We start from the raw sequence: 13,871 nt of genomic DNA on the forward strand, positions 1-13,871 counted from the left end.
TTATCGTCCATGAAGTACAACAGGGTGAAAAACAGGTTTGAAAAAGTAGGTCATTGACCTTAAAAGTACCGAGTTTAGTAGACGATTTTTGCAAGAAGGCAAACGATCAGGAAGGTAAGCTGTTCCGGATTGAGAGGTCCGATGTAGAAGCGCTCATTCATCAAGTTTCAATCCTTAGACGTGTCGCTTTTGTTTTTTTAATAGAAATTATTAAAAATGCAGAAAAGTGAAAAACATGGGTACTTCACAGGTCTCCAAGAGGTCTCTCGCATTAGAAGTCATCGCTCTATTACCACGCCACAGCGCCCGTATTAGATTTATTATTAAAAACTATTTCATGTTAATATATATATCTTGTCTTTTCACATTTCAATCAATACAAGGAAGACATTTAGCTGGTGACCTTAATGACTCCAATAGCTTAAGGCACGGCTCGCCTAACTTCCTGATTCAATGATCTAATTCAGACTGTGAAAATCTTTGGATGTCTACCTACGAGTATGTGCAATTTGGCCATTGGGATAATTGCCACAATATAAGCAGAGTAAAAAACAGAATGAACTGAATAAAAAAGAATCTCAGTTCTTTTTTATTCAGTTCATTCTTTTTTTTTCATTCTGTTTTGTTCATCTCAGGATCTTTGTTGTACGCTACTTTTATATAGTGGTACAAGGTCTGTATGATAAGTAATGAGACTCGCCACGCCGCGGCGCGCGTGTCGCTGGAGCGGGTTTGTCGGTGATGGAGGATGTAGGGGGGGGGTCCGAGCAAAGCAACGCACCGCGCGTCAGTTGGCTCCGAGCCTTAGTGGAGCGCGGACAAGCCTTGGACAAAGCCCTTGTGAACATTCTTGTCACGGCGGAAAATCAACAAACATGGAGGGTTCCATCGAACAGCGTTATGCGATCAAATTTTGCGTTCGCCTGGGGAAAACGGCTACTCAGACGCTTTCTCTCATCACGGAGGCCTACAAAGAGGAAGCCCTATCCAAAGCCCAGGTGTTTCGTTGGCACAGTGCGTTCCGGAACGGCCGGGAAAGCGTTGAGGATCTGGAGAGGGCTGGACGCCCGACAACAGTGACTACGGACGAAACTGTGGCAAAAGTGAGGGATCTCCTGAACTCAGACCGTCGATTATCGTTGAGATTGATTGCTGATGAACTCGATATGAACCACACAACAGTGCACAAGATTGTGACGGAACAATTGGGAATGAGAAAAATCTGTGCGAAACTGGTGCCGCGAGTGTTGACTGACGAACAAAAGCAACGACGTGTTGATTGTTGTCAGGAACTGTTGAACCTCATGAACAGTGACCCTAACTTTGAAGATGACGTCATAACAGGTGACGAGTCGTGGGTGTTCCAGTACGACCCTGAAACGAAACGTCAAAGCGCGGAGTGGCACACTCCTGCGTCCCCGCGCCCCAAGAAGGCCAGAATGTCGAAGTCAAAGGTGAAAACAATGTTGATTGTTTTTTTTTGACAATGTGGGGGTGGTCCACAAGGAGTTTGTACCCCAAGGACAAGCCGTCAACGCCGCCTTCTACAAACAAGTCCTTGAGAGACTGCACAGGAGCGTCAAGCGGAAAAGACCGGCGATCGCTAGCCGGTGGAAGTTGCATCACGACAATGCCCCTGCCCACACCGCCTTCTTAGTGACCTCCTTTTTGACCCGGATTGGGGTGGAAGTCCTTCCACAACCACCCTACAGCCCAGATGTGAGCCCGGCCGACTTCTTCCTCTTCCCGAAGCTGAAGCCACGCTTGAAAGGAACCCGTTTTGCAGACGTCACAGCCATCCAAGCAGCCGTGACCACATTTCTAAAGGACATGCCGGCTGCTGACTTCCAAGGGGCGTTTGCAGCGTGGAAACATCGATTGCAGAAGTGCATCGACGCAAGAGGAGAGTACTTCGAAAGCTTTTAAGTCCCTGTACAGATCAGATCAATAAAACAATGTTTCCAGACCTGGTCTCATTACTTATCATACAAACCCTGTATGTATTCCTGGTTTTACTTCTTTTATCTCCTTTCCGTTTTAATCCTTTTCACCTTGCCAGTGAGGAAGGAACCAGCTGAGAGTTCCGAAACGTCAAAATCTTTAAATTTTTCAAGGGAGGATTCAGTGGTAAGTAGACAATTTTTTGTTAATACACATGTATTAGTTTCGATAAAATGAAATAACAAAACAGAGACGAAAAAAGATTCATAAGTTGATGTAGGGAGAAACTGAAACACCCACAATGAAAAATTGAAATAATGGATGTCTATTACCCAGAGATTCAGAGATGAGGCAGCGAGAGAGAGAGATTTCCGAGGCATATCTAGGATAATGTCAGAAGTTTAACACACATGCTTTGTTTCCACGTGGTTCGATTACAAATTTGGTAGTGTTCATTGGACGTACTGATCCAAATTACATTCTAATAAACCCAGTAGATAGCGTTGGTCATATACTCCATTTCAAACTACTAATGCAAACTGAATAAATAAACAAACAAACAAACAAAAAAAAAAAAAAAAATACCGAAAAGAAAAAGAGAGAGAAAATTGAATGAGTGCTATTTTACTGCTAAATTTCTATCAGAAATACCCTATATTATAAGTTCAAACTGTATCGTAATGAAAAGATACAAATGTTTGAAATGAAAAGTTTATGTTCCTCATAGATGTAGCATGTTTCAAATTTCAACGTGAATAAAACACATTGAATTATAGAATGGAAACAAATTTTGTGTCGAACTACTATAAATAAAATTTTGTTTTCAAATAACCAAAGAGGTTACCATTTTCTAGTCTTTTCCGAAGATTTATCTGTTCCGAACATTCAGCATTGATTTCATCTCTTGCGGATATAACGTAATTTGCACAGATAGAATGAACACGCTAGAGCTCAAACGGATCATCGTGTCAGTTGGATGATGTTGGTTAAGTTATAGACCAACACTGGGTCGAGCATTCAAATCCGTAGTGACCAGGTAATTCGACTGAGACTCGGTAACCCAGGGAATAAAAAAGAGATTTTACTTATTCCCTTGCGTTTAAACAGTATTTCTGTCAAAGATGACCAGGATTGGAGATGTTATCCTCAGAACACGAAAAACACGACGCCAAAGTTCCCAGTTAATTAGATTCTCCAAACCAGGTATATTGCGCTCTTGCTCCGTTTTAACTCTGGAACACGAAGTGCGTGTGTGTGTGAGAGAGAGATGGAGGGGGGGGAGAAGTGAAAGATGCAAAGACAGGATAGGGAAATGTCAAGAGAGAGAGAGAGAGAGGGAGGACGAATTTAATATGAAACATACTTATGATTACAGTGTATGATGTAGAACCCACACACTGTTTACTCGAATATGGCCAGTGATGCCTTGTAAGTTCTCCATCAGAAGATGAATCTCTGTTTGCAGCCATTATTTTATGCGAAAAATCACACTACCTGATGGGGAATCGAACCAAGATTTTCCAGTTGGAAGTCTAGCGCGTTACCACCACACCACCGATTGCTTTAGCCAAACTTTGTTTAACAAATGGTGTAATGTTTCTTTCTGAAAACGATAACACGAAAAGTGTATACTGCAGATCAATGTCGTCTTTTGAATGTCCTGGTAATTCCCTTGCCCTTTCCTAACCAACATTCGTAAATAGTCTTTATCATGATTTTTCTTCCACATTCTTACGTATTGCTTGTCCAGTATGATAAGTCGATTTTTCACAATTACTTTGTAAAAAAAATAAACATTGGCGTAAACAGGATTTGAACCTATGTTAGATAGCTGTATTATTCATACGGTCATTACGTTACCCCTGATCTTTGGAACGAACCGGCTTCTTCCTGTAACGTTATTTGCACCAAAGTGCACAACGAAATTCATTTATTCGACGGCCTAGAGAGAAATTAGTGCCCACTAATAAAGGAAAAAAACATATAATCCAGGAAAAATTACAGAAATAAAACATATTTTGCAGTAATTTCTCCGTACAAGTTCAAAGGTACACAAATAATAATAATAATAATAATAATAATAATAATAATAATAATAATAATAATAATAATAACCCATATTATAAAATTGAAAGTAACTGTTTGTGGCTCCTAATCTCTTTAACTACCCGACCGATCTCGATCAAATTTTTAACATTGATAAGGTTTGTGCCTGGGAATCTTTTTTATATTTTCATTTTAACAGTAGAACTTAGGAGGAGGAGCGGGGTTGATATATAAAAATGAATAAAATGTAATAACTCTTGAACCAACAGACCGATTTCTATCCAACTTTCATTATAGATAAGGTTCGGATCTGGGACGATATTTATCATTTCAGTTTAACAGTGCAACGTAGGGGCCGGAGATATATATATATATATATATATATATATATATATATGAAAAAAATGAAAATGAAAGTGACTGTCTTTGTGACTTCATCACTCTTCAACCACCCGACCGATCTCGATCAAATTTGCTACATATATGAGGTTCGGGCCTGAGATAGTATTTATCTATTTAATTTGACGATATAACTTAGGATTGAGGGGAGGGAGGAGTTAAAAAGAATACATAAACTTGATAACTCCTGAACCGAACGATCAATCTCGATCAAATTTTTAACATAGATGAGGTTCGGGCCTGAGATGATTTGTATCATTTCACTTTCAAGCGAGAACTTGGGGAGGGGAATGGGAGAGGGATATTATATATATATATATATATATATATATATATATATATATATATATATAAAACTTAATGACTCTTGAACTACCAAACTAATTTCGATCAAATTTTCAACCTAGATGAAGTTGGAACCTGAGATGGTTTCTCATATCACTTTGACGGTGTAGCTTAAGGGATGGGGAGGGGGAGCGACATTTTAAAAACAATAAAAAATGACCGGTATTACGGGCGAATCTATAATTTTTGGAGTCGCTGAGATAAACAGTGACACATCTGATGCTGTTTAAATCCAAATTCAGCCCCGCAACTTGAAGGGGGGGGGAGATAAAAATGATCGAAATAATCAATATTAGTGTCGAATTCATAGTTTTCCGGCTCGCTGAGAAGAACAATGACACTGCAGATGCTGTGCCCTACATTAGAGTAGGGAGGGGATATATAAAACTCATTGAAAATTAACGATATCTAAGAGAGCCTTAGTAATACTAAAAAGTGACTGAGTAACGGAACATATTACTATTTTTTCTCAATTTAACCCAACGAAGCGAGTAATTGATAATAATAATAATAATAATAATAATAATAATAATAATAATAATAATAATAATAGACAACTATAGTGTGAATCTGAACATTTATTATTATTATTATTATTATTATTATTATTATTATTCACGTACTTTTGAACTTGCACGGCGAAATTACTGCAAAATATGTTTTATTTCTGTAATATTTCTGAATTGTATATTTTTCCTTTATTAGTGGGCTCTAATTTCTCTCTAGGCGGTTGAATAAATGAATTTCGTTGTGCACTTCGGTTCGTTCCAAAGATCAGGACTAAAGTAAGTAATATTTGGCTTGTAATTTTAGCTGGCATGATAGTGTAGCGGTAACGTAATGACCTTATGAATAATACAGCTATCTAACATATGTTCAAATCCTGTTTACGCTAAAATTATTATTATTATTATTTTACAAAATAATAGTGAAAAATCGACTTATCATACTGGACAAGCAATACGTAAGGATATGTAAGCAAACACCTGTATCATGATAGAGACGATTTACAATTGTTAGTTAGATAGGGCAAGGGAATTACCAGGACATTCGAAAGACGACATTGATCTGCAGTATACACTTTTCGTGTTATCGTTTTCAGAAAGAAACATTACACCATTTGTTAAACAAAGTTTGGCTAAAGCAATCGGTGGTGTAGTGGTAACGCGCTAGACTTCCAACTGGAAAATCTTGGTTTTATACCCCATCAGGTAGTATGATTTTTTCGCATAAAATAATGGCTGCAAACAGAGATTCATCTTCTGATGGAGAACTTACAAGGCATCACTGGCCATATTTCGAGTAAACAGTGTGTGGGTTCTACATCATACACTGTAATCATAAGTATGTTTCATATTAAATTCGTCCTCCCTCTCTCTCTCTCTCTCTCTTTCTTGACATTTCCCTATACTGTCTTTGCATCTTTCACTTCTCCCCCCTCCATCTCTCTCTCATACACACATGCACTTCGTGTTCCAGAGTTAAAACGGAGCAAGAGCCCAATATACCTGGTTTAGAGAATCTAATTAACTGGGAACTTTGGCGTCGTGTTTTTCGTGTTCTGAGGATAACCTCCAGTCCTGGTCATCTCTGACAGAAATACTGTTTAAACGCAAGGGAATAAGTAAAATCTCTTTGTTATTCCCTGGGTTACCGAGTCTCAGTCGAATTACCGGGTCACTACGGATTTGAATGCTCGACCCAGTGTTGGTCTATAACTTAACCAACATCATCCGACTGACACGATGATCCGTTTGAGCTCTAGCGTGTTCATTCTATCTGTGCAAATTACGTTATATCCGCAAGAGATGAAATCAATGCTGAATGTTCGGAACAGATAAATCTTCGGGAAAGACTAGAAAATGGTAACCTCTTTGGTTATTTGAAAACAAAATTTGATTTATAGTAGTTCGACACAAAATTTGTTTCCATTCTATAATTCAATGTGTTTTATTCACGTTGAAATTTGAAACATGCTACATCTATGAGGAACATAAACTTTTCATTTCGAACATTTGTATCTTTTCATTACGATACAGTTTGAAATTATAATATAGGGTATTTCTGATAGAAATTTAGCAGTAAAATAGCGCTCATTCAATTTTCTCTTTCTTTCTTTCTTTTCTTTTTTTGTTTGTTTATTTATTCAGTTTGCAATAGTAGTTTGAAATGGAGTATATGACCAACGCTATCTACTGGGTTTATTAGAATGTAATTTGGATCAGTACGTCCAATGAACACTACCAAATTTGTAATCGAACTATGTGGAAACAAAGCATGTGTTAAACTTTTGACATTATCGTAAATGTGTCTCGGATATCAACAGCTCTACTGAAAATTGGGTATACTCTCCATTATGAAAGTGACATAATGAATGTTTAAAGCATTCCCTATATCAGTGTTCCCCAACCGGTGTGCCGCGAATGGTCCGCTGGTGTGCCGCGACGAAATCAAGGTAGTTGTCTCGTAGTTGTGACTTAAAGCATAACTTCTTCTATTCTTTCTGTCAAAAGAAAGTGAAAATGTCGATTTCATTAGTGATGATTCTTGGTGCAAAAAATTACTTTTCTTACCTACATATTCCAAACATTGAATACGCTGAACAAATGCATGCAGAGAAAAAATCAAAATATCCTAACCTTAAGTGACAAAATTTGCTCATTTAGGGAGAAACTCTCATTTTGGGGGATCATAATTAGAAAACAAAATAAATGTGACATTTGAGATTACAAAGTGCTGTAAAATTGACACAAACCTCTCAACGCTCATTTCTAGAGGTCTGCTCGGATATAAAATATCGCATCCGCATCCGTAATGCATCCGCAACATCTCTATCTGCAACCGCAATCTCTTATCCGCACCCGCATCCCCGATAATGAGGTAGCAAATATATACAACTTACATATTCTATAATCGTCATGATTTCGAAAAACTTTTAAAAACACATTTTAAATAGCTATTGAAAAGAGCAATAAAAGGACAACTCTCTCCTGTCATTTCTTCTCCTTTTGCTGCCACTGAGTCACAAAGCTTCAAACACGCTTATTTTGATTTTAGTTATTTTTCAACCGGTTTTATTTATTTATTTATCGTCACAACAGGTTAATTTAAAACTTCTAATTCAAAACAAACATTTCTTAGTGGTCTTTCCCCATCATCACAAATTTCATTGCGTTTTTTTTTCTTTCTTTTAGGTAGGAAAAAGAATTAGGAAACCATATCCGTAACTTTATCCGCACAGAAACGAAGTATATATCCGCAGATACCCGTTTTGATGCGGATATCCGCATCCGCGCAGACCTTTACTCATTTCAGACACATTGTCTTTGTTGTGTACCAATGTTGAACAGTATTTTCCTACGCTTCAGTTTAATTCATTTGACTGGGTGAGGGACTACTTTGCGCCTTCTGTCCTACAGTCAGCAGAATTAAATATTCAGGAAAAAAGTGAATTGGTTGATGTGAGGAATGACCGAGGTTTGAAGCTCCAGCACTCACAAGAAGACAAAGCATCATTCGCGATTTCTCTCCGGGGAGAATATCCAGCTATTTCTACAAAGTTCATATTCCCTTTTGTACATCCTACTTAAGGAAAACAGGATTTTCTGCAATGAACACAATCAAGTGTAAGAACGGGTCACAACTGAAGAACCGGAACACGACATAAGGGTGTGTTTAACAACTATCCGTTCACAATTGAAGAAGATTATGAAAGAACATCAAGCTCAAGATGCACATTAATTTTGCTTCGTGCACCAACTTGTTTCACTTATTTTTGAAAAACTGTAACCTTCATATATTATTATTAAACAATTGCAACCTTCAATAAATATTATTGAAATAATGTTACATTACTAATATTATTGAACAATTCTAACCTTTATAAATTATTTAAAAACTGTAACGTAGATCAACGATGTTAATAAATTATAAGTTTCATACTGTGTTTCTTTTCTGTACATTTTAACGTTGAAAAAGTATTTGTTATTATTGTCATAACCATTATTGCTTCTTTATTGTTGCAGAATATTTTGTAACTTGAAATATTAAAATATCATTCATTCCTTTAAGTAAAGCAAACATATCTATAAATTACATACATTTGTGTTATTAAAGTACAAGAGATTAGTTTGTTCGTTTGTTATTTAGTGATCTTCCTTCTTAGTGAAAGGTTGGATACAGTTTTCGAAATAGAAAGTGTATTTTTAAAAACCTGAGTCCTATAATTTATTGCAATTGTTTTCTATTGTTAAATTAGAACGAAAAATAAGCATAATGATTTACCACGGGGGGAAAACCAGCGATCGAGCTTTCTTCCCTGTGAGAAGATCAGCAATCACAGAAAAAAAATACCACAGTATCTTATATTTACGAATAAAATAGTAATAATAATAATAATAATATATCTATGTGTGTGCCACGAGAATTCAAGTTACACCCGTAGTGTGCCGCAAGTTGAAAAAGTTGGGAAACGCTGTTCTATATATTCGAATAGTTTTGAAAAAATATGTAAAAACAAACGTTATTTCTATATTAGTGTTGGACTTCTGGAAACGGAAGTTTATAATGTTAGGTTCTTCTCTTACTATGTTTGAATTCCACATTTTTATCTGTTCTCCCTTTTCTTTTTCTTCTCTCTCTCTGCCTCATTTCTGAATCCTCTTGTAATAGACAACCAATATTTCAATTTTACATTGTAGGTGTTTCAGTTTCTCCCTACATCAACTTATGAATCTTGTTTCGTCTCTGTTTTGTTACTTCATTTTATCGAAACTAATACATGTGTAGTTTGAAATTAGAATTGCGCTCATGTTCTTAGCTAATTTTAGTATGGAAGAGAAGAAAGGAGGAGAGAGTGGGGATCTCTTTACCTTACACAATTATGGGATAAGAAGGTGTATATTGGGTGGCCTAACTCCACGGCATTAGCTGTCTCAATTTTTTTGATGCGGAGTGTACACTTTTATTTTTTACTTTTTGGCTGAGTTGAAATGGAAGGCACCTTTATTTCTTTTTTATTTATTTATTTATTTAACTTTTTTTTTATCAGTTGCGAGTACCACATTAACTTACTTGGCTTAAGTTTAGAGTTGCCCCTTCCAGTTTCAAACCTATAAGAAAGCAATTAAACATTGTCAGATTAGGTTATTTTAGATTTGGTTACCCGGTAAGATTTTAATTAGACTAGAACAATGACTGGAACCGGCTCTCATAGAAGCTTCAATTATCACTTAAATTAAGTGATCCGTAGTTCTCATAAAAATTTAATAGATTCCCTTTGTTACTCTTATAATTCTGTAAAACTCAATGCGAAATATCACATTCAATGCACCGATTCCTTATCCTATACGATTATCACACTCATGAATCACCGAAACATTCCGCGTGTTGGAAATAGTACTCACTTCTAGACAGGGTTGGCTGATTTAAACCAAAAAACGAAAAATGTCCATAAAAGTGTAACTATTCGTAAAATCTTGATGCACACACATTTGTGGGTTATCACGTTTCACTCCCATATATTATTTGTGCTATATTCAGACCTAAATTCCCCATTCTTTACTCAAAGAGATTATATTACTAAAGCAACTTTTTTTTATGTAACTTCATGGATGTTTCTTTTGTGATTTTTTAAATAGTTTATTATTATTGTTATGCAACCAAAGGAAAATTATAAACATTGTTTCGTTTTAATAATGTTTACTATTGATAAAATACATCGAAACACCGTACTTTTTTGGAGAGGGGGTCATACAAACCCCACGAGAGGCAGTTATTGAAATAACAAGAATCTTTGGTAACTATTTATGTATAAATGGGTCAGAGCCAAAGTGGACTCAAATAATTCGTATCTTTATTCACTTTTCTTACTGATATGCAAAGTAAGTCGTTATATTTCTTTAACTAGGACTAATAAAAGTCGTAGCGAACTGACTTGAACTAAATTAGTTCCTCTGTACTCTGTAGTACTTTGAAATTGTCCATATGTAATTCTGTATAATGGATCCACTTGTGCAATTGTTTATCGTTTTGCCCTTCTGCACTAATAACTCTTTACGATTATATTAACAAATATGTAAAGATCAGTCAAGTATTTTTACCAGGAGTCCTTCGTGAGTGAGTCGGCAGACGTATCGCATTTGTGGCCAATTAGTCCCAGTTTCGAGTTCAAATGGAGGACAATTTGGATTCCGCTTTAAGCTTATGTGACCCCTTCCAGCATAACCCGGTTGTTACATACTAACACTAAGGCGAAACAAGCTTACTTCTGTCCATATGTGATTTAAATACATAGAGCAAATTATTTAAACCAAAAAACCTGCTTTTTTGTTTTTTTCAATAAAAACCATGGTTTTTGCCAACCATGCTTCTAGATATCTTTTCCCGTATTAAACTTTACTGTCAAACTTACACACCTAAACATCACATAAGAACTTCAGATCATTATTTCTTACCTCATTCCTCCTGTAAATTTTCTTAATATTTATTTAAAAAAAAAAAAAAAAAAAAAAAAAAAAAAAAAAAAACCGGACGGGCTACTCTAAACTTAACCCCGCAAAAAAATATATCTAGTGGTTTAGGCTATAATATTTGAAAGCTATTTTCATAAGCTTTAAGATGACATCTTCAACAACGTCCTTGGTCAGCCCCAAATACAATCGGACAAATGTCACTCATGCAATTTTTGGTAGATTTTGGAGGCCTGTAATTTGAAACCAGGACATATGTCGGACAGATGGAGCCAGCATTTATGACCAAGAAGATGATGATGATGTAGTAGTAGTAGAAAGAGAAGGAGAAGGAACTGTTTAAAAGACCCTCAGGGGTTGGTTGGGTTCTGTTCTACACCTAAATATAAGTCTGTCCCCCATCTGTCCGACATAACCCGAAACCAGTTTACAAATTAACCTGTTTCCAGCTCGTTTCACACACTGATAATAACAGTCAGGGTAAGACTTCACTTTGACTAGAACAGTGACTGGAACCAGTTATGACAAAAGCTAATTTTCACTTCATTTACAGTACGTTAGGTTAGGTTACGGTTGCTCAGGTTCCAGTGCATGTTTTAGTCAAAGTAAAAACTTGCCGCGGTCAGAATATATCACTGGAATCTGTAAGGGTCGATACGCAATAGTATGTTGATTGACATGGAATGGCTCATATACGGCACAGCCTGAAAGATTCCATTTTTTTTTTTTTTTTTTTTCGATATCCCAAAACGAACTTAACTCGAGGCTGTCCGTTTACTAGATACGTATGCACAAAGGAATTAATGTGATGTGCCATTGAGGAGTGTAAGAGCCAAAGTGAGCGACATCATCTACGTAGACCATTGAGTGTGGGCACCGAAAACAAGAGGGCCGGTTCGTCCTATTGAAGGTCACTGTGACCTAACAGATGAAATCTATAAAAGTAGATTGGTACAGTCATTATTAATATTATTCTTACTCTATATTTTATATGGAATGCTTCTGGAGACCTGTATGGTAATTTCGTAATAAGCAATACATTATTTATGGTATTTACACTTTAGAATCTCACAGTACTTTCTTGTGTTTCTTCTTCAATTCTGCTGCGAATATTTCAAATCTTCGGAAATTATTAATTTGCATCGCTTAAAGAAATTTAGAAATTATTATCCCTGTGACAATGATTTCATACATACATTTAATTTGATGTGCCAAACTTACCTTGTACTATCACTATGTAACTTCGCTATACTGCAGGAAGTATCTCCTTGTTGCATAACCGTATGCTTACATAGGAAATGAGATACTGGTAGCATTTTCCCTTCCAGTTTGAAATAAATAAATTATTTATGGCCAGCAAATTTTAAGACATGGTGTCCTCTCTAACATATTCACTATTGTAAATCTAAACGCCGATAAATAATAATGAAAACAGACGAGATTTACATACACCGAGAGAAAAATACCCCATTATATGTTACTAATATGAAAGGAAGAATACACTTCACATAATTTAATAATCGTGGACTGAGTCCACGAATAATCGAATAATCACTTTTAATTTGTATTTTTCATTATTTTTAAATATTATTTAATAATATTCGAGAAAAATAGTACACTACATCGTAAAGTTCAAAGTTTAATTGGAGTTCAAAAAGTTGAACATCGTAATTTCCAATGTTCCAAACTACCAACTACAATTCGAGGAATATACTATTTTTATTAATGATAATACCACATATACTTACCTAGATTTGGGTTCTCAGATTTTTGAGAAAGAAATTCTCAATATTTTGCGATCTTTATTTGCTATTAATAAAGGTATGTTATTTAGAATTTACATATAACAAACACGATAACTTTGAACTATTTTAATTGCAAATTGTGCAGTTTTACAACACACGAAATACAAATAGATGGGTGCAGATATAGTTTTGGCGCACCACATGTTTTGGAAGATTTACAGGTAAAATTCAATACTTTGCATGAAAAGACATGCTTATAAGGAACAAATTTCTGCAGACAACAGAATTAAATATAAAGTAATTTAATTGTATTTTAGGTTTACAATATAGTGTTGCAAGTATAAAATAATTACAAGTGCTTTAGGGCGGATAAAATAAGTGAGTGCATATGGAAGATGGCTCTATTAGATGCTATTTTCCGTGCAGTTTTATTCTATGGATCCATAGTATAAGTAGTAATAGGCACGGGCGTCTCTGGCGGGAGGACAGGGGGACGTGTCCCCCCAATATTTTGTTGAGATGACGAAATTGACCAATGCTGATCTAAATGGAAGAGAGGCAGAACAAATTAATTGATGTGTTGTTAAATATTAGGTTAGTGTGGTTGAAATGTTAGCGACTTTCAAGGAAATTTATATGTATGTATTTAAAAAGCTACATTTCTTGGTTAGTCAAAGTTTTACAGTGATTATGTGATATCTTCAAATAGGTAAAAGATAAAGAAAATGTGGAACAAGAGCGCCCTAGACAGTATTATTTTGCATGAGGTACTGTTATCACGAGTCACCTAATAGCTTTCCGTTTGCAGCCATTTAAATACGCGAAAATAAATGCCGATTTTCTAAATGGATGGAAATCGAAAGCATATAAATGAGTCCTGATAACGGTATATCATGTAAAATAATATTGTCTAGATCGCTCTTGT

At 35.8% G+C, this 13,871-nt stretch overlaps 1 protein-coding gene across 3 annotated transcripts in view; it reads right to left on the reverse strand.

The window, feature by feature from the left end:
• LOC145695083 (dnaJ-like protein 60) overlaps nt 1-12,866 on the reverse strand; it is a 48,204-nt gene extending 35,338 nt beyond the window's left edge. Inside the window, exon 1 of one of the 3 annotated variants that reach the window (XM_081771962.1) lies at nt 12,423-12,863. In XM_081771962.1, coding sequence (XP_081628088.1) covers nt 12,423-12,517 — 95 coding nt within the window. In that variant the 5' untranslated portion in view covers nt 12,518-12,863. Of the gene's footprint in view, nt 1-12,422 lie in introns of all 3 variants that reach the window. The other 2 variants (XM_081771963.1, XM_081771964.1) reach the window with 2 other exon arrangements.
• Between the last annotated feature and the right edge of the window lie 1,005 nt (nt 12,867-13,871).

This window comes from Thermobia domestica, chromosome 9, assembly GCF_964235325.1.
Source record: "Thermobia domestica chromosome 9, izTheDome1.hap1.1, whole genome shotgun sequence".
Taxonomy (NCBI): domain Eukaryota; kingdom Metazoa; phylum Arthropoda; class Insecta; order Zygentoma; family Lepismatidae; genus Thermobia; species Thermobia domestica.